This window comes from Rhinoraja longicauda, chromosome 5 (assembly GCF_053455715.1).
Source record: "Rhinoraja longicauda isolate Sanriku21f chromosome 5, sRhiLon1.1, whole genome shotgun sequence".
Taxonomy (NCBI): Eukaryota; Metazoa; Chordata; class Chondrichthyes; order Rajiformes; family Arhynchobatidae; genus Rhinoraja; species Rhinoraja longicauda.
In genome coordinates this window covers 70,649,592-70,662,084 of record NC_135957.1, presented here as the reverse complement: position 1 = coordinate 70,662,084, position 12,493 = coordinate 70,649,592, and the positions used below count along the sequence as shown (strand labels likewise).

The 12,493-nt window shown below is 43.2% G+C and overlaps 1 protein-coding gene across 7 annotated transcripts in view; it reads right to left on the bottom strand.

The window, feature by feature from the left end:
- ahi1 (Abelson helper integration site 1) overlaps nucleotides 1–12,493 on the bottom strand; it is a 178,849-nt gene that overhangs the window by 152,726 nt on the left and 13,630 nt on the right. For 6 of the 7 annotated variants that reach the window (XM_078399760.1, XM_078399754.1, XM_078399757.1 and 3 more), the window contains 2 exons: nucleotides 3,995–4,530; nucleotides 961–1,139 (listed from right to left, as the gene is read on the bottom strand). In XM_078399760.1, the coding sequence (XP_078255886.1) occupies nucleotides 961–1,139; nucleotides 3,995–4,530 (715 nt within the window). The remainder of the gene's footprint in view (nucleotides 1–960; nucleotides 1,140–3,994; nucleotides 4,531–12,493) is intronic. The other variant, XM_078399758.1, reaches the window with a different exon arrangement.

Below are 12,493 nucleotides of genomic sequence, written 5' to 3'. Positions count from 1 at the left end.
CGAATGGACACCTCGATTACAACAGATTTTGTCCGCTATAACCAAAATTCCTTATAACGAGGTCCATAATAACAAGAGTAGACTGTACTTGCATCTCGTTTCTCCAGTTGCTACCGAGTCTAAGGGTCCCAATGCAAAACGTTGCTTATCATGACCACCAGCAGCTGCCTAACCCACAGAGTTACTGCAGCGTTTTGTGTTCTCTGCTTCTGACTGGTGTATACCAAATTTGCCTAATGTACTCAATCATGAGCAGAGGAGGTAAAGAGTCTGAGCCAAATTTGATCCCATTCTCAGATTAGGAAGCTAGACAGACAAATGAATAGGACACACAAGAGACTACAGCTGATTGATTCTGGAACAAAAAATATACTGCTGACAGAACTCAATAGTCAAGCAACAACTGTGGAGGCAAAAAGGAAGGTCCACATTTCGGGTTAAGATCCTGTATTAGCCATTCTAATGTCGTGCTCAACTCAATATCAGGGTTGTGACATTCTGCACTTTCCATTCCATCATAAGAAAAGTGTTACACAGTTGAACCAAGAAAATTCAACGAGATTTACATACTTTTGTTTTATCTTGCTTTTGGCACGTTGTTTTAAATTTTTTAGATTTAGAGATACAGCGCAGAAACAGGCCCTTCGGCCCACCGGGACCAAGCCGTCCAGCGATCCCCGCACATTAACACTATCCTACACCCACTAGGGACAATTTTTACATTTGCCCAGCCAATTAACCTACAAACCTGTACGTCTTTGGAGTGTGGGAGGAAACCGAAGATCTCAGAGAAAACCCACGCAGGTCACGGGAAGAACGTACAAACTCCGTACAGTACAGCGCCCGTAGTCATTTTTACATGAATAAGTGAAAATTTACAAGTATAAATATTTCAAAAATTCAGCAATATTGAAAATTTTAAACCCCCTAAATCAAATATTATTTGTAAAACCTTTGCACCTTTACGTTTCTTGGTCTTCTTTCTTTTTGTTCTTTGCTGATTCTCTTCCTCCCCCTGCTTCTCTTCTTCTTCATTGCTAATAGTTTCTAACTCTCGTTCCAATCTTCTGAGAGGAAACATTTTTCCTGAAAGATTAGCTTCATCTTGGCTTTCTTGCAGTTCTGAAATGTGCATTTCACTTGGGCAAAAGAGAACCATAAATGATAAATAGAAATTCTGACTGAACATAAGCTGCCATGAACCATATAACCAAAATTATAAAACTAAACCCAATATAATGTGTTCACTTACTTATTACCAACATTATTTTCGAGCGAAAAAATAGAGGAGCTGCTTACTTGCAATTCGCACATTATAATGGCAAAAAGGAGGCTATTGCATATTGCAACAAATGTGTGCCTTCTGAAATTATAATCTACATTCAATTCTGAACAAAATCAAAAATTATAATACGAGCTCTAAACTTCATTTTATTTAAAAATATATTTATTTTAATGAAATGGAAACTCCAGGGTTCACTCTCCAGCTCCAATTGCCCCAAGAACTTATTAGCATGTAGACATTTCACTGAAGGTCAATTACATTGGTAGGTCTGATGCACGGGAGTCACTGGACCAAGTACAGATGGTGGCGAAGGACATTAATGAACTAGATATGTTTTTAACAACAATCTTTTAGTTTCATACTCAAGTATCTTGTTATTGCAGATTTATATAATTATATTTAAATGTTTCCCAGCAGTCACTGTGGAGTTAAATTCATTTCTCTATGGCAGCAATCCAAGCTTATGATTTACCAAACTGGTAACATAATGCTGTAACCCAACGAGTGTTTAAATGCACAGCCTCTCAGTTATATTTTTAAAAATCAGATATCGGTTCAATTGTTAATTTTACATAGGAATTTGTGGGGTGATCTTATAAGGTATTTAATATGATACTAGATGAATGGTCAGACTTTTTTCCCCCAGGCTTATGACAAGCACTAAGGACACAAATTTAAGGTGAAAGAATAAATATTTAAATAGGAAATGAGGGGTGAAGAGGTCCTTCTGCATGTGGCCCTGGTGAGACCACATCTGGAGTATTGTGTGCAATTTTGGTCTCATAATTTGAGGAAGGACATCTTGGCTATTGAGGCAGTGCAGCATAGGTTCACTGTCGTATGAGAAAAGATTGAAAAGACTGGGCTTGTATTCACTGGAGTTTAGAAGGATGAGAGGGGATCTTATAGAGATGTATAAAATTATAAAAGGACTGGACAAGTTTGAAAAATGTTCCCAATGTTGGGGGAGTCCAGAACCAGAGGCCACAGTCTACGAATAAAGGGGAGGCCATTTAAGACTGAGGTGAGAAGAAGCTTTTTCACCCAGAGAGTTGTAAATTTGTGGAATTCTCTGCCACAGAAGGCAGTGGAGGTCAATTCACTAGATGAATTTAAAAGAGTGTTAGAGCTCTAGGGGCTAGTGGGATCAAGGGATATGGGGAGGAGGCAGGCATGGGTAACTGATTGTGGATGATCAGCCATGATCACAATGAATGGCGGTGCTGGCTCATAGGGCCAAATGGCCTCCTCCTGCACCTAGTTTCTATGTTTCTATGTAATTTTTTCCACACAGCATGTGCTGAGTGTATGGACCAAGATGCCAGGTCTCGCACAGTTTTCTACCCTCTCTCTCCACTTTACACTTTTTCTTACTCCACATCAGACCATACCAAGAATAGAAATAATGGCATGCGAGTGGATTGTTTCATAAAGATGAAATTCTTAGACTATTTCAGACAATCGAATATGTTCAGTGGATCCACATTTGAAACAAGTCACCAATGACATTGAAGACTTTGGAAAGTGGGTATATAATTATAGGTATGGGACACAATTCCACATGATTGCAAAGTTCTCTTCTCAACCACACAGGTTCAAGGAAGCCCTTTCAAATGCTTATTCATGATATCAGAATCACGGCAAAGATATCTATGAGGACATATGCAATATTGCTGGTTTAACATTTATTCTGAACAAACAAAAGACAAGGTATTTCAGTTCATGCTTGTGCTCATGACCATCCAATTAGTCCCACTGCCTTTCACTTTCCCACAGGGAAGTTTTGTGCATTTATTCAGCTAATATTCCCCTTTGAATATCACAAATGAATCCACTTACATTAAACTTCCAAGTAGTTTTTTTAAAAAACCACGTAGTGCTATTAACTGCATCATTTTTAAACTTGTGAACCTATGATAATGCATAAAGCCCATAAGCTTTTTAAATTATTGCAACTTACACATTGAAAACAATGAATCGTACACTTGAAATGACGCAATATTAATTGTGAGCCATATAACAGGCATGACTTGTGCCGACTCTCAGACAGTTGGGAGATTCTTTTTTTTGGACTGTAAAAGTAAAGCTATGCTATCTACCATAGAATCTCAGTGTTAGTGAGATAGGTCAGAAAAATGCAGTACAAAAAACAGACCCTTCGGCCCAACTTGCCCATAACAATTGGATACCCCATCAACACTAGTCCCACCTGCCCATATTTAGCCCACATCCTTCTAAACCTCTCCTGTTCATGCACATGTCCAAATGTCTTAAATGTTGTTGCAATAGCTGCCTTTTGGCAGCTATATGCCCAGCATCCTCCCCTCAGGTTCCTATTGAATCTTCGCCCTCTCATGTTAAATCTAGTTCTTAATTCCATACTCTGGGTAAAAGTCTCTTTCCCCCCAATCTATTCCCCATCTTTCTTTTTACACCTCTAAAAACATTCCTTCAGCTTCCTGCACTGTAAGGAATAAAATCAAAGACTGCTCAACCTCTTTCATGAGGCCCTCAAGTCCTGGAAACATCCTTGTGAATCATCTCTGCACTCCTTCCAACATAACATAAACCTTCCTATAGCAGAGACATTAAATTAGAAACAAGGAGCAATATAATAACAAGCACATTATTTAAAAATTGTATGACTGGTAAAACAGAAACATTTGATAAATTACAAATCACTCATGTATAATTTTGTCAAATTCTTACCTTGTATTCCCCTCATTTGCCAACAACGGTTTTTTCTTCTTCTCTAGTTTGCTGGTTAATATTGAAGATACACGAGAAATAGTTTCTAATGAACGCTCCTTGATTTTTTGACTTTTCTTTTTACCTTCTCCTGCGTCCTTGATAGCTATCTGTTGCTGATAGGCTTTGATTAACAAATCCACATCATCTGCCAAATTACTCCCTTGCACACTGTCAACGAGGGCCTTTTCTTTCAATCGCTTGTTAGATTTTTGCACAGGCATAACATATTCTGCGGAAGGAATCCTCTGCAAATGTTCCTCTTCACTTGGCTCTTCATTGATTGGAGATTTCTTTTTCTTCTTTTTCTTTTGTTTGCTCGGCTCTTCACGCTCTTGGAACTCATTGTTCTTAACTTTTTCTGCAACAGTGGTCCTGGCATTCAATTTGTTTTTTGAGAAGCGGGGACTGTGTTCTTCTGGATTATAAGTGTTATTTAAAATTGTTTCATCTTCGTTATCTTTATGGAGACCTAATTTAGTCCTCAATGTTTCAAGCTGAGGTAAATATAAAAAGTGCATTTTAAAATCAGCTTCTGGCAAGTAGAAAACTGGTAAAGATCAATGGAATCAGTCATTAGTCTAAAAGGTTCCACACTCACCATCAAAAGCAAAACAAAAATGGAGATATTGCATATCTTAATTAAAAATAGAAAATGATCCAAATACTCTGGACTCGGGTGGGAGGAACATAGTTAACATTCATGCTGATGGCCATTCATCACATAACCTCAAGGTCGGCAGAGGAGCGGCAGGTGAAGGAGTGAGTGCGGGGATTGGCTGAGAAGGTAATCTCTCATAGTTTTATCAGCTAATATAAGCAAAGTTAGCTTTAGGGGAGCGGCCTGTCGGGGAGCGGCCTGTCGGGGGAAGTGCCTTGTGAGAAAAGTGCGAGTCTTTGGCTTGAGAGTCTTGTGAGAAAAGTGCAAGGTCTTTGGCTCGAGAGTCTTCGACGAAGAGGGAGAACTCATCCTGTTCGGAGAGGTGCTGTTCATTGATTCTGCGCGGGGCTCTGGATAACGTATAACATATAACAATAACATATAACAACTACAGCACGGAAACAGGCCCGTTCGGCCCTACCAGTCCACGCCGACCACTCTCCCTGACCTCGTCTCATCTACCTGCACTCAGACCATAACCCTCTAATCCCCTCTTATCCATATACCTATCCAATTTACTCTTAAATAATAAAATCGAGCCTGCCTCCACCACTTCCACCGGAAGCCCATTCCATACAGCCACCACCCTCTGAGTAAAGAAGTTACCCCTCATGTTACCCCTAAACTTTTGTCCCTCAATTCTGAAGCTATGTCCCCTTGTTGGAATCTTCCCCACTCTCAAAGGGAAAAGCCTACCCACGTCAACTCTGTCCGTCCCTCTCAAAATTTTAAAAACCTCTATCAAGTCCCCCCTCAACCTTCTACGCTCCAAAGAATAAAGACCCAACCTGTTCAACCTCTCTCTGTAGCTTAAGTGCTGAAACCCAGGCAACATTCTAGTAAATCTCCTCTGCACCCTCTCCATTTTGTCGACATCCTTCCTATAATTTGGCGACCAGAACTGCACACCATACTCCAGATTCGGCCTCACCAATGCCCTGTACAATTTTAACATTACATCCCAACTTCTATACTCGATGCTCTGATTTACAAAGGCAAGCATACCAAACGCCTTCTTCACCACCCTATCCACATGAGATTCCACCTTCAGGGAACAATGCACAGTTATTCCCAGATCCCTCTGTTCCACTGCATTCCTCAATTCCCTACCATTTACCCTGTACGTCCTATTTTGATTTGTCCTACCAAAATGCAGCACCTCACACTTATCAGCATTAAACTCCATCTGCCATCTTTCAGCCCACCCTTCCAAAAGGCCCAAGTCTCTCTGTAGACTTTGAAAATCTACCTCACTATCAACTACACCACCTATCTTAGTATCATCTGCATATTTACTAATCCAATTTGCCACACCATCATCCAGATCATTAATGTAAATGACAAACAACAGTGGACCTAACACAGATCCTTGGGGTACTCCACTAGACACTGGCCTCCAACCTGACATACAATTGTCAACCATTACCCTCTGGTATCTCCCATTCAGCCATTGTTGAATCCATCTTGCAACCTCACTATTAATACCCAACGATTTAACCTTCTTAATCAACCTTCCATGTGGAACCTTGTCAAATGCCTTACTGAAGTCCATATAGACAACATCCACAGCCTTGCCCTTATCAAATTCCCTGGTAACCTCTTCAAAAAATTCAAGAAGATTAGTCAAACATGACCTTCCAGGCACAAATCCATGTTGACTGTTTCTAATCAGGCCTTGTTTATCCAAATAATTATATATATCACAATTCACTCCCAAGCCTACAAAGACCACATACAGCACTATAAAGATGCCCTCTCCCATGCCCACTCCACCTACTACTCTCAAATAATTCACTCTGGCTCCGGAAACCCAAAAACAGTCTTCTCTACAATAAACAAACTCCTCAGCCCCCTGGACACCATCTCCCAATCATTCACAGTTGACAAATGCACCACTTTCCTTTCATTCTTCCAAAGCAAAATAGACAACATCTACAGCACCTTAACCACCAACGCACCTGCTCCCCCTCAAACCACCTGCCCCCCCTTATCCTGTCAGCCCCTGCCTCAGTTCTCCCCAATCTCCACCACCGACCTCTCTGACCTCTTCACAGGAATAAAAACTGCCACCTGCTCTCTGGACCCCATCCCCTCCAGCTTTGTCAAGGCCTGCCTTCCTGCTCTCTCTCCACTTATCACTGCAACAATAAACTCCTCCCTGTCCACTGGCATCGTCCCGCCATCCCTCAAAATCGCTGCTGTCACCCCCATTCTGAAAAAACCTGGTCTAAACCCTGACACCCCAAACAACTTCAGACCAATCTCCAACCTACCCTTTCTGTCCAAAGTTTTGGAACGTGCTGTAGCTTCCCAACTAAAATACCACCTCTCTACCAATAACCTGTATGAAACTTTCCAATCTGGATTCCGCTCAAACCACTGTACTGAATCTGCGCTCCTCAAAATCACAAACGACATTCTCCTCTCCTCCGACGCTGGCAACCTCAACATCCTCATCCTACTTGACCTCAGCGCCGCCTTTGACACCATAAATCACTCCATTCTCCTCACCCGACTTGAAACCTCCCTTAACATCACCGGAACAGCCCTATCCTGGTTTAAATCTTACCTCTCTGACAGACACCAATTCATCTCCATTAACAACTGTAAATCCCCCACCGCTCCCCTCCCCCAAGGTGTCCCCCAAGGCTCAGTCCTTGGCCCCCTCCTCTTCATCCTCTACCTGTTCCCCCTTGGTCAATTAATCCGCCGTCATGGTCTCAACTTCCACTGCTTCGCCGATGATATCCAGCTCCTCATCTCCACCAAGTCAATCTCCTCCACCACACACTCTACACTGACAAACTGCATTACTGAAATAAAATCTTGGCTTCAATCAAACTTCCTCAAACTCAATTGCAACAAATCTGAAATCATCATCATTGGTCCAAAAATGCTCACCAAATCCACCCAAAACTTCATCCTCAACATTGATGGTCTCCCAGTATCCACCTCACCTCACATCCGGAATCTTGGAATCATCCTTGATCAAACCCTCTCCTTCGACAAACACATCAAACACATCACAAAGACAGCCTTCTTCCACCTCAAAAACATTGCCCGTCTCCGTCCATCCCTCTCCTCCACAGCTGCAGAAACCCTCATCCACGCCTTCATCACCTCCCGTCTGGACTACTGCAACAGCCTCCTCTATGGCGCACCCTCAAAAATCATCAATAAACTTCAATACATTCAAAACTCCGCTGCCCGTCTACTCACACACACCTCGATCCGTGACCATATCACCCCCGTCCTTTATAAACTCCACTGGCTCCCCATCCCCCAGAGAATCCAGTACAAAATCCTCCTCATAACCTACAAAGCCCTCCATAACCTGGCCCCATCCTACCTGAACGACCTCCTCCACAGGCACACTCCCACCTGCACCTTCCGCTCTGCCGCTGCCAATCTCCTATCCCCCCACATCCGGACTAAACTCAGATCCTGGGGGGACAGGGCTTTCTCCATCGCTGCTCCCACCCTATGGAACTCACTACCCCAAACCGTTAGAGACTCCCCCACACTCACCACATTCAAAACATCGCTGAAGTCTCACCTGTTCAGTACTGCCTTCAACCACTGAAGGTCACCTCACCTGTCTCCTTTCTCTGTTCATTTATTTATTTACTTATTTATCTATCTATTTATTAATTTCCCTATGTTCTCAAAATCTCTGTAAAGCGTCTTTGAGTATATGAAAAGCGCTATATAAATAAAATGTATTATTATTATTATTATATTGTCCCTAAGTATCTTTTCCATTAATTTTCCCACCACAGACGTCAAACTAACAGGTCTATAATTGCTAGGTTTACTTTTAGAACCTTTTTTAAACAAAGGCACAACATGCGCAATGCGCCAATCTTCCGGCACCATCCCCGTTTCTAATGACGTTTAAAATATTTCCGTCATAGCCCCTGCTATTTCTGCACTAACTTCCCTCAATGTCCTAGGGAATATCCTATCAGGACCTGGAGACTTATCCACTTTTATATTTTTCAAAAGTGTCCGTACCTCCTCTTCTTTAATCCTCATAAGTCAAAAGTTGGAGAGCATGAGATGCAGTGAAGAAATGACAGGTAAGCTGATTCAGTGTGATGCTTGCAGGATGTGGGAGGTCAGGGACACTGCTGGTGCCTCTGGCTACTACAACTGTGTCCAGGCTCAGCTCCTGAAGGACCATGTTGGGGCACTGGAAAGGCAACTTGGTGACCTCAGGATCATCAGGGAAAATGAGTTTCCTGGACAGGATCAACAGCGAGATGGTCACACCGAAGATATCGGAAGAGAGAAGATAGGTGACGATGAGGAAGGGAAGGAAGCTTGGAGTACAGGAGACCCCAGAGGATGTACCCCTTGAAAACTGGTTTACCCTCTTGGAAGATGTCGGGACAGGAGACAATGCCAGTCTGAGCGGCAGACAGGTCTACGAGTCAAAACGTGATGCTGAGGCAAAGCCCAAGAGACAGACATCAGGCAGAGCCGTGGTAGTAGGGGACTCCATCTGAGAGGTACAGACAGGGGTTTCTGCAGCAACAGGAGGGATTCTAGGATGGTGTGTTGCCTCCCTGGTGCCAGGATCCAGAATGTCACGGACCAATTGCAGGGCATCCTCAAGGGGAAGGTGAGCAGCCGGAAGTGGTAGTGCATGTCGGCACAAACGACGTCGGGAAGAAGAGGAAAGTGATTCTGCAGTGTGACTTCAGAGAGCTCGGAAGAGGGCTGAAAAACAGGACCTCCAGGGTAGTTATCTCCAGTTTGCTTCCAGTTCCTCGTGCTGGTGAGGGCAGGAACAGGGAGATAGGGGACCTGAATGTGTGACAATAGACAATAGGTGCAGGATTGGGCCATTCGGCCCTTCGAGCCAGCACCGCCATTCAATGTGATCATGGCTGATCATTCTCAATCAGTACCCCGTTCCTGCTTTCTCCCCATACCCCCTGACTCCGCTATCCTTAAGAGCTCTATCTAGCTCTCTTGAATGTATTCAGAGAATTGGCCTCCACTGCCCTCTGAGGCAGAGAATTCCACAGATTCACAACTCTCTTACTAACAAAGTTTTTCCTCATCTCTGTTCTAAATGGCCTACCCCTTATTCTTAAACTGTGGCCCCTGGTTCTGGACTCCCCCAACATTGGGAACATGTTTCCTGCCTCTAACATGTCCAACCCCTTAATAATCTTATACGTTTCGATAAGATCCCCTCTCATCCTTCTAAATTCCAGTGTATACAAACCTAGTCTATCCAGTCTTTCAACATATGACAGTCCCGCCATTCCGGGAATTAACCTAGTAAACCTACGCTACACGCCCTCAATAGCAAGAATATCCTTCCTCAAATTTGGAGACCAAAACTGCACATAGTACTCCAGGTGCGGTCTCACTAGGGCCCTGTACAACTGCAGAAGGACCTCTTTGCTCCTATACTCAACTCCTCTTGTTATGAAGGCCAACATTCCATTGGTTTTCTTCACTGCCTGCTGTACCTGCATGCTTCCTTTCAGTGACTGATGCACTAAGACACCCAGATCACGTTGTACGTCCCCTTTTCCTAACTTGACACCATTCAAATAATAATCTGCCTTCCTATTCTTACCACCAAAGTGCAACCTCATAGCATCTTCCTCACAGTTCACACTGCCACCTAGCTTTGTATCATCGGCAAATTTGCTAATTTGAGGAATTGTGGGTGAGGAACTGGTGCAGGGGACCGGGATTTAGATTCTTAGACCACTGGGAACTGTTTTGGGGTAAGGGTGAATTGTACAAAAGGGATGGGTTGCACCTTAACAGGCAGGGGAATCAGCATTCTGGCAGGCAGGTTTGCCATTGCAACACAGGTGGGTTTAATCTAAATAGTGGGGAGGGGAGGGGGGGGGGGGAGAGACAAATTGGAAAGACAAGGATGCTGAAGGGAAAGAGAGGAGAGGAAAAGTTATGAAAGGCCCTAGAATTAATGGGACAGAAAGCTCACGAAGGAATAGGAGAGCACGGCCAAGTGAAATAGGAATTGATGTGGAAGGTTAGGTGAGTAATAGATTAAAATATTATATATGAATGCGTGAAGTATAAGAAGTAAAGTGGATGAGCTTGAGGCTCCGTTAGAGATTGGTAGATATGACATTGTTGGGATTACAGAGACATGGCTGCAGGAGGATCGGGACTGGGAACTGAATATTCAGGTTTATACATCCTATAGAAAGGACAGGCAGGTGGGCACAGGAGGTGAGGTAGCTCTGTTGGTGATGGATGAAATTCAGTCCCTTGTGAGGGACATAGGGACTGACGATGTAGAATCACTGTGCATAGAATTGAGGAATTGTAAAGGTAAGAAGACACTAATGGGAGTTATCTACAGGCCCCCAAACAGTAGCCTGGATATAGGGTGCAGGTTACAGTAGGGGTCAAAATTGGTATGTGACAAATGTAATGCCACTGTGGTTATGGGAGATTTCAATATGCAGGTACACTGGGAAAATCAGGTTGGTTCTGGACCCCAAAAAAGAGAGTTTGTAGAGTGCTCACGAGATGGATTCTTAGAGCAGTTTGCATTGGAGCTTACGAGAGAGCAATTCTGGATTTAGTGTTGTCCAATGAACCAGATTTAATAAGGGAACTCAAGGTAAAGGAATTGCTAGGAGGTAGTGCCCATAACATGATAAGTTTTAATTTGCAATTTGAGAGGGAGAAGATTAATTCAGAAGTGATTAGAAACAGTCAACATGGATTTGTGCCTGGAAGGTCATGTTTGACTAATCTTCTTGAATTTTTTGAAGAGGTTACCAGGGAAATTGATAAGGGCAAGGCTGTGGATGTTGTCTATATGGACTTCAGTAAGGCATTTGACAAGGTTCCACATGGAAGGTTGATTAAGAAGGTTAAATCGTTGGGTATTAATAGTGAGGTTGCAAGATGGATTCAACAATGGCTGAATGGGAGATACCAGAGGGTAATGGTTGACAATTGTATGTCAGGTTGGAGGCCAGTGTCTAGTGGAGTGCCCCAAGGATCTGTGTTGGGTCCACTGTTGTTTGTCATTTACATTAATGATCTGGATGATGGTGTGGCAAATTGGATTAGTAAATATGCAGATGATACTAAGATAGGTGGAGTAGTTGATAGTGAGGTAGATTTTCAAAGTCTACAGAGAGACTTGGGCCTTTTGGAAGGGTGGGCTGAAAGATGGCAGATGGAGTTTAATGCTGATAAGTGTGAGGTGCTGCATTTTGGTAGGACAAATCAAAATAGGACGTACAGGGTAAATGGTAGGGAATTGAGGAATGCAGTGGAACAGAGGGATCTGGGAATAACTGTGCATTGTTCCCTGAAGGTGGAATCTCATGTGGATAGGGTGGTGAAGAAGGCGTTTGGTATGCTTGCCTTTATAAATCAGAGCATCGAGTATAGAAGTTGGGATGTAATGTTGAAATTGTACAGGGCATTGGTGAGGCCGAATCTGGAGTATGGTGTGCAGTTCTGGTCGCCAAATTATAGGAAGGATGTCGACAAAATGGAGAGGGTACAGAGGAGATTTACTAGAATGTTGCCTGGGTTTCAGCACTTAGGCTACAGAGAGAGGTTGAATAGGTTGGGTCTTTATTCTTTGGAGCGTAGAAGGTTGAGGGGGGACTTGATAGAGGTTTTTAAAATTTTGAGAGGGACGGACAGAGTTGACGTGGGTAGGCTTTTCCCTTTGAGAGTGGGGAAGATTCCAACAAGGGGACATAGCTTCAGAATTGAGGGACAAAGGTTTAGGGGTAACATGAGGGGGAACTTCTTTACTCAGAGGGTTGTGGCTG